The sequence below is a fragment of the Cyprinodon tularosa genome, unplaced genomic scaffold (assembly GCF_016077235.1).
Source record: "Cyprinodon tularosa strain WSP-4 unplaced genomic scaffold, ASM1607723v1 ctg134, whole genome shotgun sequence".
Lineage (NCBI taxonomy): Eukaryota > Metazoa > Chordata > Actinopteri > Cyprinodontiformes > Cyprinodontidae > Cyprinodon > Cyprinodon tularosa.
In genome coordinates, this window is record NW_024038158.1 from 215974 (window position 1) to 232690 (window position 16717).

Consider the following 16717-nt stretch of genomic DNA (forward strand, 5'->3'; position numbering starts at 1 on the left):
CTGATCATTCTTGTTTAGGTAGAAATTTAACCTACAACTGTTTGGCTAATCAGTTTCTTAAACAACACCTTTAATACTACTGAACAAAACAACAGTTGTATATTTTGTTGTTAACAACTAAACTGGATGGATATTTAACTATTTAATTTTTTCATTTACCGTATTTTCTGGGTTATAAGTCGCTCCGGAGTACAAGTCGCATCAGCCATAAAATGCATAATAAAGAAGAAAGACATATATAAGTCGCACTGGAGTATAAGACACATTTTTGGGGTAAATTTGTTTGATAAAATCCAACACCAAGAACAGAGAAGTCATCTTGAAAGGCAAAATAAAATAAAAATAGAATAGAGGCAACAAAAGGCAGAATAATTGTATGGTGTGCTAACATTACATGGCACACAAACAACAAACTGAGAGCATACCTGGTATGTTAACATTATATATTAAGAGTTATTTAGACAAATATAGCATAAATAACATGCTAACAAATTTATCAAGCCATCTGTGTCACTCCAAATTACTAAATCCAAAGAAATCTGCGTCCTCTGTGTCACTTTTAAACAACTCTGCTAACTTTCTTCCTGCTGCTCAAAAATGACCGTTTTCAGCTACATATTTTCCTACTTGCTGCTTGTAATCTGCAGTATTGTATTCTCAGTTGTTTTTATAAGTTAACGCAAATGTCGAAATTATCAACACAGGCCTGGAGCGCCTTCTTATAGTTTAATGTGAAAATAACATGTGAAATTATATGATTATGTGTCAAAAATCTCACACATAAGTATAAGTCTCACCCCCAGCCAAACTAGGAAAAAAAAAAAATGTAACTTCTAGTCCGAAAATACAGTATAGTTCAAAAGCAACAAAAGCAAACAAAAAATAAATTAGCAAGGCATTCATATTTCTGATGTTTTCTTTTAAACAGAAACCGTAAAAAAAAAAAAAAAGGTCTACTGTCAAAGTTGAGGATTCAGCATGAAATGATCTTGTTTGTGCTTTTCCATGGCAGAAATTTAGAGACCTGACTGTGCGGCAGATTGAGCGCCTTCGCTGCCTGCACCGGATCCGCGTGCTGCAGGCCCACGAGGACACCATCAAAGAAAACACTGTGAGATGATTGATTTTTATCTTTTAAAACCATTAATTAACATGCCTGACTGCTGTTAAAGACAGCAGCTGTTGCTAGTATGCTTAAATGGCTTTTTTTTTTTTTTTTTTGTCAAATTACAGCAGCTAAAACTTTTAGATTTAAAAGTGTGGAGCTGTGGAGTGCTGATCTTGATTGAATTTAAACCTCTCCAAAACAGATACTACTGATTAACATCATTTGGTTAATTTAAGGTTAACCAACAGGTTAGACAGACATTAAAGTTTTTTCAGCACGTCAGCTGTTTAGTTAAGTATCAGTTATTCAGCTCCTGTTGAAGATCAATACATTTTTGGATTGGTCAGCTCTGTCTGTTTGGACGTCATCTTTGTCCTCTCTGTGTTGGCCTGCAGCTGCGGCTGATATCAGCGGAAGTTTCCATCAATCCTGAGAATCTATCTGACCTCTATGACCTCTTCAAGGTACTTTCTGATTCTAGTATTTTCCTTTTTCTAAATATGTTATAAGTGATTTTCTTTTGAGTGTTTTTATTGCCTCGCCTGCCAGACAGAGCATTTCATCAGCCTCTACTGGGGTGACCGCAGCTCTGCAGCTGCAGCAGAGGCTGCCGCCTGGCAGTACGGAGAATCCGGTCGCTCTTTTGTGGAGCGTCAGTATCGGCTGGACCGACCGCAGTTCAAAAGTCTGTACGGGCTGCTGGTGCCGTGGCCGACCGGGTCGAACCAGCACACGGACACTCTGGGCAACCGTACCTTCACCCTGTTGGCCCAGGACCGAGACAACCTGGTGACCTTCAAGGAGTTTGCCAGCTGGCTTGGTGGGTACAAGGAGAGCAGAAGCTTTTTAATGGACCCCAGATACTTTCCCTGCTGATTGTTTTATTCATTTTTTTCTTTCGTTTACAGACACTTTGTATTGTGGGGAACTAAATGAGAAAATAAGGCTTCTGTACCGCCTCCATATCCCTCCAGGTGATTATCTGTGAGCATGATGTAAGAATGAGAGTTTGTAGAAGCTGTAAGGAGTTGACAGTGATGTCTCCCTCTGTGTATCTGTATACCTGTAGCACTGACCGAGAGCGAGGATGAACCGTCCCTCAGAAGCCCCCTGCTGTCCACAAACAGGCCCCTCTATGTTAACAAGAACACTCCTGGTTGGTCTAAACACATTTTCCTTCTCTCAGAATCTGCATGAATCTATCGAATCTATTAATTTTTGATACTTTCTACAGCCTTCTATTATTTTCAGTGACATTATTTGAGGAAAAAGAGCAGAAACCAGAGAAGGGACTAATGTTGGGATTGTTATAGAAGCCGAACATTACTTTCCACTTCTCTTTTGCTAAAAAGTTTGAACTGCATCAAGATAATAAGAAAGAGAAAATTAAACCTAATTAAAGTTCCACTGTGTGCGATTTACTCCCATCTAGTGGTCCGCTAAATGAATTACAAGCGACTAAGAAGTGTGTCTCATCGTTCAGCCCGTAAAGACAACTATGGAACTTAGAAAGTCAGAAAGTGATGATTTCAACAACCTGCACGGTTCAAGTCAGATAATTCAATTCAATATTCAATTCAGTTTATTTCTATAGCGCCAAATTCACAACATGTCATCTCAAGGCACTTTACAGTTCAACCAGATCATTCAGTCAAATTGATTCAAAGTTTTCTATCTAAGGAAAACCAGTTGATTGCATCGACTCATTGACTAGAAGGCAATCCCTCACACTAAGCTTGTAGCGACAGGGGAGAGGAAAAACTCCCTTTTAACAGGAAGAAACCTCCAGCAGAACCAGACTGTATGAGCGGCCATCTGCCGAGGCCGACTGGGGTTCAAGGAGACAGAAGCAGGAATACAAAAGGCAACTTTAAAGGGCGGCCCAATCAAGGAAACACACAGCCAGGCAGACGAGCTCCGAGCCAGCTCCCATGTCAGGGGATGAATCAGAATCAGAATCTGAATCAGACATACTTTAATAATCCCAAAGGGAAATTACATTACATTGCATGAAAGAGAGCACATCCAGTTAGTCACAGTCAGAGAAACAGGACTACACTGGGAAACAGCCCGATGTCGAACATCATGTGGTTCAGGACCATAGACCCCGTTTTTCTTCCAGTTATTACTTTGTTTGCTTTTCTTGGTTCCTTTCCCTTCTTTCTCTCTGGGCAAAGAGTAAAGATGGTCCTCATTTCAACAGAATGACATACGGAGGCCTTTGATTGTTTCCTACTCCTTCTCAGCGGGCTCAGGGCAGACAAGCTTTTTTGTTGAAAATTCCTCAGATTTTACCAGGCTTAGTCAGACCAGCCCAGCTGTAGACTACGCTATCAGTTTTACTGCTTTGTTCCAGTAACAGTAATCCTGTTCATTCTAGAAATCTGGTGCAAACTGACATCCGCTGTCGCAGTTTTCCTGCAACTGAGCAGAAATGCACCATTTTAAAGGATCAAGGCCGTCTAACCTGATTTCAGAGTATAGTGGAAGACCTGCCCTCTCCACTTAATAATGGACATGCACAACCCTGTAGCCGCTCCCGAGAGGGTACGCCTATTAAACAAGTGTGAGAGCGTGCATGAGCCCATTTCTCCTTGAGGAGATGCGGGGACGTGCATATGCTGAAAAAATATAGCGAGCTGGGGACGAGCGCGTAGGACAGCCTTAAGTAAACATGTTACCAGAATGATGAAAAATTAGGAGGATCACTTATTTATATAATCCACCTGGAAATAAAAGATTGTCCTCTATACCTTTAAGTTGGTACGATGAATGACTTCCATCATTCCATCACTTCCATCACTTTTGGTCGACTGTTGAGAAATGCGCCTATTTTGGGTCAAAATGTTCTATTATTACATCTTTAACCACAGTAAAGAGTAAAATAATGGCTAACATTGTGACATTGATGGAAAAGCATGTCACAGACACTTTAAGTGGAGGCAGGAGGTGAATGTTGCTGCTTAAATTTGATGTTAATCGAGTCACAACTCTAAATTTTTTCCTTCAGATTCATATTTTTCCCGATTTTGTAATCATAAACACAGTGGTTTGTTGAGGTTTTGTTGTCTATTGGGATCTAATCTGAATTAATGTACTTGCATAGATCCAGAGGGCAGAGAAGAAGTGACAGACTACCAGGTGCAGCTGAAGCAGATGCTGCAGGATTTGGTCAAAGAGAAGGAGAAAGATGTGGACAAACCTCTGCCGCTTATGAATCAGGTGCTGAAAACTACAGCTGCTCCCTTCTGTTCCGATTCGATGCAAAAACTCAACACCTCCTCTTCTTTTGCAGCGAGAGTTTATCCAGTTCTGTAAGACGCTTTACAGCATGTTCCATGGCGCCCCCGAGGAGAATGACCTCTTCCAGGCCATCGCTACGGTAACCAGCCTTGTGCTGCAGATCGGCGAGGCCTCCCACCGGGAACAAACCAAAGCGTCTGACGGGACTCTGGCCGCAGATGACGAGTGGACGGTCAGCTACGCTCAGATCCTGGCGTCGCTCCTCACCGAGCAAGCGCTGGTCAACTTCTTCGAGAAGTCCGCCGACCTGCCGGCAAAAATCGCACAGGCCAAACAGAATCAGTACCAGCAGCGGGCGGGTTTGCTCACACTGCAAGGAGGGACCAGGTGACTGACGGAGAGCCTTGCTGGACATAAACGTCATGTTGGCGTCTTTTCATCTAACAAGAGATGCTAAGATTAATGCTACAGTTAGAGTGCAGCCAAATGATGCTGAATGACAGATCTACTCGATGCTGCCTTCTAACGCCGCCACCGTGAATCCTGCCTGTACCTCTGTTAGATACATCCTCTCATCACTTTCTAAAATGTCGCCTTCTGTAACGTTTACACTTTATGACTAATTGCAGCATTAATTATCATTCAAACTTGATTTCAACAACCTGCTGTTTCCAGGAACCGCCTTATGGGAACATTTTAACCGACGGACCTTACAGACTGCTCCCAGGGCAGATTTTTACAAGCTTCTCTGTTTCTTTCATATGAAATGTTTCAAGATGCTCACTTCTCAATTAAAGAATTTTTTGGAATAAATTTCCTTCTGTTTTTTTTTTTAATTTAAATTATGTACTCAGTGGCCAGTTTATTAGGTACACCTTGCTAATCCTGGGTTGTTTTGACATCACATGGAAAGGATGCTCTTTGGATTGAGATCTGGTGACTTCCTGTTGATACAGGAAATGTATTGTCATATTTTTAGCAATGATTGTTTCGTCTTCTGTCCTACTTTCACTTATACTGGGATTGTGTAGTTTGGTTAGATTACATAAACATATACATTAAGCTTTTTGGATCTGAAATAATTAAGGGTGGAATTATATTTCCCCCTAGACTCTCGTTAAAAGTTGTACATGTGCAGAAGCTCCTCTCCAATGCAAAAGATAGGACCATCTTGGAGCTCTCCTGCGCCCAGAGCTGAAAGCAACTCTATATCCCACCATAGTGCTGACGTTACAGTCATCTGTCATAAAGTGTGGCTGTTGACAGGTTGAGACACAGACGTTATAGACGATTGGGGAGAGAGAAATGGAGCAAGGAAAATAAAATTCAGTGAAGTTCCTTAGAGCAACACCTTTGAGCGCAAAACTTACCAGGAGAAGCTGGAGGTGAAAGCTCTTGAATCTGATCACCCTAACAATAAAATTAGGAGTCCAATGACAGATGGAGACGGTACACTCTGTCTTTTTCTAGGACCTGGTTTAGCTAAAAGGCTTGGTTACCTGCATGCAGCAAAGCTAACACTTTATTCATCAGGATCTGACCCAGCATAGATAAAGACAGGTAGGACTAATTAGTGTCATAAAAACAAGTGTTTTTCTTATGTTTTTTGCTGTTGGCATTCAAGTAAATATACTGGTATGATACCTTAGTGTACATTTGATTGGCTTTTGGTCTATTTTGAAATTATAGCCCCCTCTGGAGAATACTCCACCTGCCTCCACTGATTCTGAGCAAACCCAGGAGGAGATCCACGCGTTTGTGTGTGTGTTTATGTATATGTAAATATATCCATCCATTTTCTGTCACGCTTATCCCAAGCGGGGTCACAAGGGCTGCTGGTCCCTATCTCCAACTGTGTATGGGCGAGAGGCAAGGTACACCCTGGACAGGTCACCAGTCCATTGCAGGGATATATATATATATATATATATATAAAGGGTGTCGGAAACAGCCGCCAACATAGGGAGGAGAGCAGCAGTGCAGCCCAGGACCAGCCTCAAGCACCACCTCCTGGAGGGATGACCCATACCCGCTACCAATATACGCCACAGCAGATAGCCAACCCCCTGCAGATCCCACCATGGCGCCTGCCAGTCATAGCTGCGCCGGGCCCCACATCCATACAGTCCTCTCATACCCATCACTGCCAGGCAATCACAACCCAGGTAATCCACCTCTCTAGGCTGAGAATTGCTTGCCAGCCATCCGAGCCCAGGTGCCACCCCCGAGAAGTCCCCCAGCCAACTGTAGGCATAGGCCGCATGCAGAGCCAGGGCAGGGAGAGATGCATCCTGGCACGGTGATCGTATTTCACCTGCCGTAGAGCCACGCCAGCCAGCCGCCCCTGCCAGGAAGGGTGGGGCCAAACCCTCTGATGTCCCAGACGGGGTTCTCCAAGGATGCCAGCTCTCCTACTGACCCCAATAAACACCCTACTCTCCACCTGGGGAGCAAGGCATCAAGCACCAAGGGCAGACCCCCAGCCAGGAGTGCATAGTGCATGTATATAGAAATCTGGAGCAATACTTTACTTTTACTTTCCTGTGGGAAAGCAAAATTGAAGATGAGATCTCCTTTATGTCACATTTACATCTCCAAGATATAAATGAGGACTGATTGAGACCAGAGAGGTTTTCTTATTCTTCTCAAATTTCTCTCCTTAGAAACACCTTAAGTCTCACAGTGAGCCTTGTGCGAGTTCTCTAAAATCTCTTACAGCTCTTTTTTTTCCAGATCTCAACTAAGAGAAAAATAAAACAATGTGCAAAAGCCTCAATTTCATCTCCTTATTTGGATCCAGTGTCTCAGTTTTGCCTCATTGAGAAATAAACATGCCATCTCTCACTGCTTATTCAAATTCATCTCATCTCATTCTTTATTTCGTATTCAAAAAACTGCAACCAGAGGGTTGTCAGTTGAAGCCCTGGTTTTGGATTTCAGTGTCGTCGTGTCCTCGGGCGAATGACTGAATGTAGTGAAACGTGCTTTGGTCATTTACCATCATGAGATCTCTTTTCCTAATGAAATGGTGCTCAAATGATTTTCTCAACTCTAAATGTTTTTGTGATGTCTCTTTTTATCGTATCTCTTGCTCCTGGGGGACCCTTAGGACAAGTAACTCAGAAGCAAATGATACGAATATGAGAAGCTCAAACTGATCTCAAGAGATGAGATTGAACAACAGATGAGCAACACATTTTTCCTATAAAAAGATGACCATCATCTCAAAGGTTTCCTAAATAAGCTGCTAAAGTCACCAAATGTTTGGATGTGAATAAAACAAAATAAATGATGAAGAGCAATGAAAGGAAGGAGTCAGAGTGCTGCAGGAGCTGTTGTGCTTTATTAACTACAGATTAAAGGTGGAGGACGAGCCTTAGCCAAGACCCAGATCATCAGAAGAAACAAAGCACACAGAATAATGCTGTTAGCCAGCCTTCCTTAGAAAGGAGGGAAAACTGATGCTTATTTCATACAACTCTTTAGGAGCGGTTTGATCATGGAGGAGATGGATGGCAACTTAACTCTTAATTTATTCATCCAGTTCTTCATTAGTCATTACTGGTTCTAGTCCAGAGCTTTTAGAGGAAAATACTCTGAAGTTCAGACATAAACAGTACATTAAATTACGCTATCAAATGGTTGAAATGTACAAAGCAGTAAGTCGGAGCTGTCTGTTGGAGAGCCGTGCTTTTTCCACAACAGAACCTTGGAACGATCTAAAACAGTCTGTATTTTATAGTAGGCATGTTTCGGTGAAACCGGTTATTATGTCACGTCATGAAGCTTATGTCACATCCACAGGAAGAACGGCAGCAGCAGCAGCATGTGAAGAACAACAGACTAAAACAGGAAGTGCAACACAATTTCCAATAAACGTTGAAGAGCAACAAGAAGGTGAAAAGCTACAGATTGCACTAAAGCCACTGTGGTGATGGCAGAGGGACCAGTCAGCTTGCCCTGTGGATGGGGTCTCGCCCACTCTGGAGGGACGACGGGCGGGCTCCTTCTTTAAATGGCTTCCACATAGTTGGCGGGCAGCATGCCGGTCTTGCCGGTGCGCTGCACGGTGCCGTACATCCAGCCCTCGTCGATGGACTGCACATTGACAATGACATCGCCATCTTTGAATGACACCTCGTCGCTGTCCGCCGCCGTGTAGTCGTACATGGCACGCACGGTTTTCTACAGGAAGCAAGGAGACGAACCAAGGGTGTAAAAGTTTGTGATGAAAGTTGGTGGAGACACGGACTTACAGTTACTCGACACAAACCCTTTTAAAAAAGGGTTTACATTTTCCAAAAATGAGATTAAACATATATTTATTGAATGCTTTCCTATTGTTGAAAACACAAAAGATCCAAAATACACTAATATTTATATTTATAGGTAGTCAGACATAAATGTATAAAAAAAAAAAAATGGATAAATGCCAATTCCGATGCCAACAGCACAATATCATGCCTCCCTAGTATGCACCACTGGAAAAATGATCTAGAAATAAGTAAAAATGTCTTAAATTAAGTGTATTTAACCTTAATTTGAATAGTTAAATTAGATAGTTTGCTAATGGAATTAGTATTTTTATTCTCTTAAAATAAGATAATTAGATAAAATGCCTTTGAAATAAGACAATGCAATGGTGTTTTCTTATTTTGAATGTAAATTGTCTTGTTCCATTGGCAAAATGTCTCTTTTACCTCCTCATTTCAAGAACAAATGCACTTATTTAAGAAAAAATCTAGATTTCGCGTTTTTCCTGTGCAATTTCAGTTTCATCCATCCAGAAATTGATTGATGGATGTTTTCCCTTTCAGCTACATTAGTGATTATCCTCCTTCAAAAGCAGCAAAATCAAATTTAGAAATTTGTCTCACATATTGCCAAAGTCTATGTATTAAAATTATTGGTGGGGACATGTCCACACCAGTCCATCAGAAAGTCTGTGAGACGAACTGATGAAGGGCCGAAATGATTCGATACAAACCTTTACATTCAGGCTCCAAAACATGAAACTTTATTTTCATATAACTGTAAAGTGCCTTGAGATGACATGTGTTGTGAATTTGGCGCTATATAAATAAACTGAATTGAATTGAAATATAACTATATATAACTTTATTATCAGGGTGAGAATCTATACGTGCATCTGAGTCTTGTTTTTAAAACCGTTTAAATGAAATATAGTGAGTATAAGGTGAGTGCAGGTGACTGACCCCGGTGGTAGATGGGTGTGAGGGGATGGAGGAGACTGTGGTCTGCTGGGTGGCCACAGATGAAGACCTCTGCTGCAGCTCCACAGTCCTGGTCTGCTGGTATCCTGCTGATATGAGATGAACAATCAGGCAACAAAGAGTCATGGAACAATCAGGTGGAGACTGTATATGCTCAAGTATATGTACTGATATGCTGATGATGTGATTGTAGATAGTTACCCATAGAGTTGGTCGTGAAGCCGTTACTGTAGAGAGACAGATGGGGGTCAGCATCCTGGGAAAGCTCGGACTTCTCATCGGCCAGGCCGCTCAGGGCGCTGGTGGAGCGGGAATGCTCCTTGCTGCGACGCTGCGCTTGCACTGTAAAAACAAAGTCAGCATGAGAGAGTTTAATGGTACATTTTAAACTGTTTATTCAAATTAAGGACAAAACCTTAATGCTTAATGTTAATAACCACAAATGCTGCCTTTAAAAAAAAAAGAAAAAAAAAGGATATTTTCGCGAGTTTATTTTATTTTTGCCAAAGGAGTTTTCTTTGTAAGACTGCAAAACATTCTATAAATAATTATAAGTTTCTTAACATAGGTGTATTTATCCTTAATTTGAGTAAATAAGATGATTGGCTAATGTAATGAGAAATTTTACTCTTATAAGATAACTGGACAATATGCACTTGAAATAAGACGATGCAGTTATTTTTGTTATTTTAAATGTTAATTGTCTTATTCCATTGATAAAGTGTCTCACTTACCTGTGCAATAAAAGAAAAAAAATTACTTGTTTTAAGAAAATTTGACTTTTTTGAAATTTGAAATTTTTTGCAGTGTAAAGAAATACACTAATTCTTCTTTGGCCTTTATCCTAAAATCCAAAATAAAGTTAATCGTAAATCTATGAATGGGTGAAATATGCATAAAATGAATGGAATTTACAGCAGAGCTTTAAAAGTCAGGAAGGAAACCAAGATGAGACGATGAGAACAGAGGAAACAAAGAATAGAAAGGAGGTCAAAAAGTACAAATGAGGGAAGAAAGAAGGAATGGGGGAGGACAAGGTTAACTGTGGACACAAAAAATAAAATATATGACCGTTAAGTACATGAATAATCAAGAATGAAAGAGAAAACAAGACAGGACAGAAAGAAGGGAAGGAAAGAGAAAAGAAAAGCATGAAAAAAAGGAGACAGGAGGAAGAGGGGCAGGGTAAAAAAGATCAAATGGAGGAAGAAGGAAGCGAACACTAAGAGGACGGATCAAAGGAAAGGCAGAATAAAGAAAGGAAGGCAATAAAAAAAAGGACCTCAAGAGAAAAAAGCATGATAAGAAGAGCTATCTGGAGAATAAAAGGTGAATAAAAAGGAAACACAAACATTTTCCAGCTCTTCTTTGCTTTTTCCATAACATCCAAAATACTAACCTTGAACACTTCCCAACCTTTCTGAACTGTGTGGAGGGCCTGTGTTTTGAAATAAATTCTGACCTTTGTTGAATCCTACCTGACATCATGTGCAGACTCCTGGACTGGATGTTGTCCTCGGCGGGGTCATAGTCGAACACGGAGCCGGGGTTGGTGCGCCACACACGCAGATCTATAACAGAAAATTGAAAAGATGCATTTTATCTCAGCTTCCTGTCTGTCTCATAAAGGGTAAAAAAAAAATACTGATATAGGTTTATTTATTTTCATAAAGAAAATATACATCCTTAAGATACGCCAAGTTACCGTACAGGTGAAAGAATTATTGCTTTACTGACTTAATGAGATGAACAGCTTTAATTATTAGTAGCTGATCTAAAAGGACTGGAACTTAGCAGGAGTTAGAGGTCATACCGGTGATGGTCTCCTGGTCGTGCTCCATCGCACGTCTCCTCTCCATCTCCACCACGCGCCTCTGGATGCCGCGGTAGCTGATGTCACTGAAGTCCTGCGTGTTCTTCTTCACGCGTTCGGTCACGGGGTCAGAGATGGTGGGAGTGAAGCTACCCTTGCTTTTCTCAAAGTCCTCGTGGTATTTTACCTGAATGAGGCAAATAGAAGCCATATGAATAAACAGTGTTAAAAAATATATTATTTACAAATAAAGCTTACTTAATACGTCTGAAAATAAGCTAATACTCAAGCCAAACGTTGCTCTGTGTTGCCTTAAATAAATGCCAGTGCATCCGACCAATTTAAACTTGGGAAGCCATCACTGAAGCAACATCATCCAGCAGGTAAAGTACGGTAGTGGCAGCATCATGAGCCAGGATGGAATAGTTGATATTGAATTTATTACAATAGAAATATATGGCTAAAACCTGGAAGCTGTTGAAATTCTCAATCAATTCAATTTCAGTCAAATATTGACTTTTTTTTGTGCTATTAATAGACAAAAATTCAAATTTTCAGAGATTTACACCCCAATTACTCACGGAACACAAAACAAGCAGTGGCGGTTCACAAAATTTACATGGGGGGCAGGGATTTTACATGAGGAGGTGAATAAGACATAAAAAAAAAAAGAAAAACAGAATAAGAGCTCTATCTATAATTCATTTTGCTTAATAAAAAACTAAAGAAAATCCTTTTTTATTTAACATTTCCCTACTAAATTAAATATGTAAAAAACAGATAACGAGCATAACAATTAATATTTTTAAACTTTGCTTTGGGCTCTAAGGTATAGTCAAGTAAGCATTATAAAAGGGACATTTGTTATATACTATTTTAGGAAGTAAATTAAAAAAAAAAAATACTTTCTGATTTTTAATTGTTTCTGGTTATAAAAAAACCCCAAAACAAAGCAATGATCTCAAATCTCAACTGTAAACTGTAACCAAGAATTGCCCCATTGTGGGACAATAAAGGGATTTTCTATTCTATTCCAAACTGAGAGCAACAAATGATTTACACTGGAAAAATTATCTAAAAAAAAAGTAAAAATTTCTTAAATTAAGTGTATTTACCCTTATTTGAGTAGGTAAATAAGATACAGTAGTTTGCCAATGGAATGAGTTTATTTATTCTTCACATAAGAAATTTTGATAAAATGAACTTGAAACAATGGAATTGTGTTTTCTTATTTTAAGTGTAAATTGTCTTGTTTCATTGGCAACATGTCTCTTTTACCTCCTAAATCTAAGAACAAATGCACTTATTTTAAGAAAAAATGACTTATCTAGATTTCAATTTTTTCCATTGTATAAAAACTAGATGGTTGAGTCAGTCTAGAATACCTAATTCTACTGTCGTCAAAGAGGAATCATTAATTAAAAAATGTGCATTAAAAACAAAAAAACATACTCCAGAAATGATGCGCTGCGTCTCTCTGACACGCCTCATCTCAGGCGTGTCCAGAACGAAGGCGGCCTTGCCCTGGACCTGCCTGCGGAAGCTGTCAGAGTACAACACCTGGAGGAGGGAGAACATGAGAGTGAGAGTCACACAGGTGAGTCCAGGAGAGCGTCAGGAGCAGAAGAGGGGGGAACATTTAAGAGGACGCACAAAGTAGAAGGCAGGAAGAAGATTACTGGAAAATCAGACAAATGAATTAGAAAGGAAGATTTTTTTTTTTTTTTTTATGTCTTTGATTAGGAGATGAAGAGTTAGTTATGTTCCAATCTTCAGAGGATGAACGGCAGGAAAAAAGAAAGTCTACAGGAACAAAAGAGGTTAGAGGATGTGTGGGCACACCACAGCTGCTGGGATTAAACATAATCAGAGAGCGCAGTCAGGATAATTAATGAGATTAACTGAAGCAGGGGTCGACTCAGTTAGAAAAAGGTTAACAGGAGGAAGAACATTGTGTATCTGAAGGTACCGAGCTAATGTTCTCTTGGTTCCTTTTGACCCGCTCCATCTCAGGAGTAAAGACCACAGGAGTTCCCTTGGCAGAACTGTCCTTATACAAGACCTAAAGGACAATAAGCACAGCCCCCATTATAACCACACCACCAAACATATTGACAGATTTGGACTCTTCAAGCGTGAACTAGTTAGAAAAAAATACATAAAACTGATATATTCTCAATATGTGATTGTGTTTTCTTTTTTATGTCTATACAAAGAGGCATTCAGCCAGGATCACTGCTGTAGGAATGAAAAACATGGAGGCAAACAATCCTCACAGCTCAGCAGAAGATTTAGCTTCTCATTCGCTGGAATGTTAAACATTATCAAGTAGACTGCCACAGATTGATGAAGAAAAAGCTTGGCTGCAGGTTAGAAAATATCGTATTAAAAGGCCAAAGAGGCAGGAATGATGTAGAAGATTAAAAGGTAAAGAGAATATCAGTGGAATAGAATAGAAAAACAGATGGATATTATAGCAAAATTAGGGTGGAGATGGTGGAGCTCAAGAATCTGCAGGATGAGCCTTAAATAAAGATGGATGGGATGAAGAGGGGGATAGAAGAGAGCAGGAAGGAGGAGGAGGAGGAGAGGTAGCCATGATGGAAACTACTGTCTGCACTCAAATGTTAGGAGCACACTTGGTTCGGCTTTGTTCCACTACCGAGCTGATGTGCTTCTGGGTTTCTTTGACCCGCTTCACCTCGGGCAGGTCCGGTATAGCTGTGCCTTGACCCACAGAGTCCTTGTATTTTATCTAGCAAACAAACATTCAAGGGTTTTATGCAGAGACGGTAAAAGAAGAGAAAAAGCAGATCAATAACAGACTGTGGCACAAAGGCAGACAATAACATCACAAAAAAGCAACAACAAAAGGAATAAATGGAAAAAAGGAGATGGGACATTTCTGTTCCTGAGAAAGGAGGGAGCTTTTCTGGTTAGACCAAATGAAAGCTGTTTAAATGTTAGTGTTATAGTGGATGTCAAACTCTTCATTGGATATTACAGAAATGATTGAGCTGTTTTGTTTTTCTCTTCTGGAAAAAAAATTGAAAAAACTAAATAAAAAATGTAAATTTATTGCAAATTTGTTTCTAAATCCTTCTGAGTAAAACTAAACGTATAGGTTTAAACAATATAGAAAAAATGATTCTAATTTGGTATTTGGCCATTTTAAAGTCAGAGCTCTTCTCCTGACGTTGCTTTTAAACAGAGTCCATAATGACTGAGTGGAGTTAATCATTAACTCTTGTCTACTTCATTAATTTCAGGCCACTTTAAGTGAGTGTTTGTGATAAGGTTATTATCATTAACTAAAACTAATGATGTAAACATAAGCTAGAATTCTAAAACATTTTGGATAATTATAATCAGAATCAAATTTAGACCTTGAAAACTTACTAAAACTGTAAAAGGACTTTACAAAACTAAAAAAAAGTTTAATTTTAAGAGAGATTGTGCTTAATTTAATGCATTAATATGTGTTCTAGTTTCCAGTTGCTGATTTTCACTGTACGTTATTTCGCCAGCAGATAGCGGTAACGGCATCCAGGTCAATTGAATTGCTGCAGCGGTCAGTCCTTATCTGTCATATTATTTATTTTATTTTATTTTATTATAAGTCTCGTCTGTTGACGGTATGCAAGCTGTACAACATAAAAGATTAAAACTATAAGTGGAATGAAGAAAAACTAAACCTTAAGCTTAATTTTCTTTTTTAGCTAAAAAAAAAAATACTAAAAAACAAAGTAGAACTAAACTGAAATTAAAAATCAGACGTTAATAAAAAATAAAAAATAATGAAATAGTAAAACTTTCCACTCAGAAAACATTTGCTGAGGAATTTAAAGGTAGTCCTCCATCTTTTTTTAGACCATATCATGTTGGCAGTTGTTTTGTAGTTTAGTTTAGTAGTTTGAGTCAGATTGTCTCCTTAAAGCTTTAAATGAAATATACTGTAAGTTATGACTGAAGGCAGATTATGTTTAAGGAATCAAATCAATTTAAATCAACTTGAAATTTCTACCAAGTAAACTGTATCTACAATAAATTTAAACATTTGCAATTTAGTAGAAAACAGGTGTATGATGCATAATAATTCTAATCTGGGACAATAATTTTCAGATGTATTATGAAAATATTAGTATAACTTTCATGACTTTAGTGTTTGATTTTTAACATCGAAATGACCGGCGGAGGTTCAGGAGGAGAGGAGTTACTTCAGGTTGTTTGAGGAAGAAAGGAAGTGAGGTTGGATGGAGGTAGAGGATAGGAAACTGAAAGGTCCCTGCTGGGAGGTACCGTGCTAATGTTTTGCTGATTGCGTTTGACCCGCTCCATCTCTGGGGTCTCTGGCACTGAGGTGCCCTGTCCCACTCCTTCTTTGTAACGATGCTTTGAACGAGACAACACAGAACAGTCACATACGACGGCAGCACACTCCACGGGAGATTAGTTTGCAGATCGGGAGGAGAGCAGATCTCAAAATAAGAGAGGGAATAAACAGTTCTGGTAAAAAAGGAATGGTTTATGGAAGCAAAAAAAAAAAAGTTAGGATGGAGGAGGATAAACCAGCACTAAAAAAATTAACTTCTCTTTTTATGTTTTAGAAAAGAAAGATATGATAGGATGATGAGAATGAGGAGGGTCACTGCAGTCGGTTTTCCTCTACCAGACTGATATTCTTCTGGGTTTCTCGGACCCGCTTCACCTCAGGGAGATCAGGTATGGTGGTCCCTTGACCCACAGAATCCTTGTAATGTATCTGCCCATTGCAAATGTCACAAAGGTAAACAGTAAGATAGCATCCTGTTTTATACACACCAACATGTCCATCACTTGTGGTGATTTCACTCAGAATTAATATATTAGTTTTTCATTTTTCATAAATGAATTAGGACCTAACAATCATATATTTAGTCATACGTTTCTTCATCTGTAGATGATGAAAATGTTAATTCATAGGAACAATCGATGTTACAGATGAGTCCCTACCTATATAAACTTAGTCCAAAAAGTCTACAGATAAAATAATCAGCCATGTTTACTGGTACAACGCCATTTTGAAAGCCTACTTCCTCTCTTTCTTTAGCATACATTTTCGTTAATATGTTAATTGTAATTGTTAAGCCATATTCTTGTATACATATGCATATTATTATTTGTTTCAGGTTTCCTGATGTTTCAGGGACTTTTCTCAGTCTCACAGATCCTCCATCATCGTTTCAGGTCAATATTAACTTCCTGTTTACCAAAACATGCCATCATAGAAATGTTTTTCTAAACATTTGCATTTGGTTGAATTTTAAGAGAGAATTTGCT

The 16717-nt window shown here is 39.3% G+C and overlaps 2 protein-coding genes across 34 annotated transcripts in view; one reads left to right on the plus strand and one right to left on the minus strand.

Moving 5' to 3' along the window:
- Window positions 1-5164, plus strand: part of LOC119778480 (TBC1 domain family member 8) — a 47218-nt gene extending 42054 nt beyond the window's left edge. The window contains exons 14-20 of the mRNA XM_038277693.1: window positions 1013-1111; window positions 1504-1572; window positions 1658-1928; window positions 2017-2082; window positions 2178-2264; window positions 4215-4330; window positions 4404-5164. Coding sequence (XP_038133621.1) covers window positions 1013-1111; window positions 1504-1572; window positions 1658-1928; window positions 2017-2082; window positions 2178-2264; window positions 4215-4330; window positions 4404-4742 — 1047 coding nt within the window. The 3' untranslated portion in view covers window positions 4743-5164. The remainder of the gene's footprint in view (window positions 1-1012; window positions 1112-1503; window positions 1573-1657; window positions 1929-2016; window positions 2083-2177; window positions 2265-4214; window positions 4331-4403) is intronic.
- A 2508-nt stretch (window positions 5165-7672) lies between these two features.
- The window catches only part of neb (nebulin), an 86645-nt gene continuing 77600 nt past the window's right edge, over window positions 7673-16717 (minus strand). For 19 of the 33 annotated variants that reach the window (XM_038277698.1, XM_038277705.1, XM_038277725.1 and 16 more), the window contains 10 exons: window positions 16068-16160; window positions 15698-15790; window positions 14061-14153; window positions 13368-13460; window positions 12851-12958; window positions 11399-11585; window positions 11064-11156; window positions 9787-9927; window positions 9568-9674; window positions 8363-8536 (listed from right to left, as the gene is read on the minus strand). In XM_038277698.1, the coding sequence (XP_038133626.1) occupies window positions 8363-8536; window positions 9568-9674; window positions 9787-9927; window positions 11064-11156; window positions 11399-11585; window positions 12851-12958; window positions 13368-13460; window positions 14061-14153; window positions 15698-15790; window positions 16068-16160 (1182 nt within the window). Of the gene's footprint in view, window positions 8537-9567; window positions 9675-9786; window positions 9928-11063; window positions 11157-11398; window positions 11586-12850; window positions 12959-13367; window positions 13461-14060; window positions 14154-15697; window positions 15791-16067; window positions 16161-16717 lie in introns of all 33 variants that reach the window. The other 14 variants (XM_038277694.1, XM_038277726.1, XM_038277729.1 and 11 more) reach the window with 9 other exon arrangements.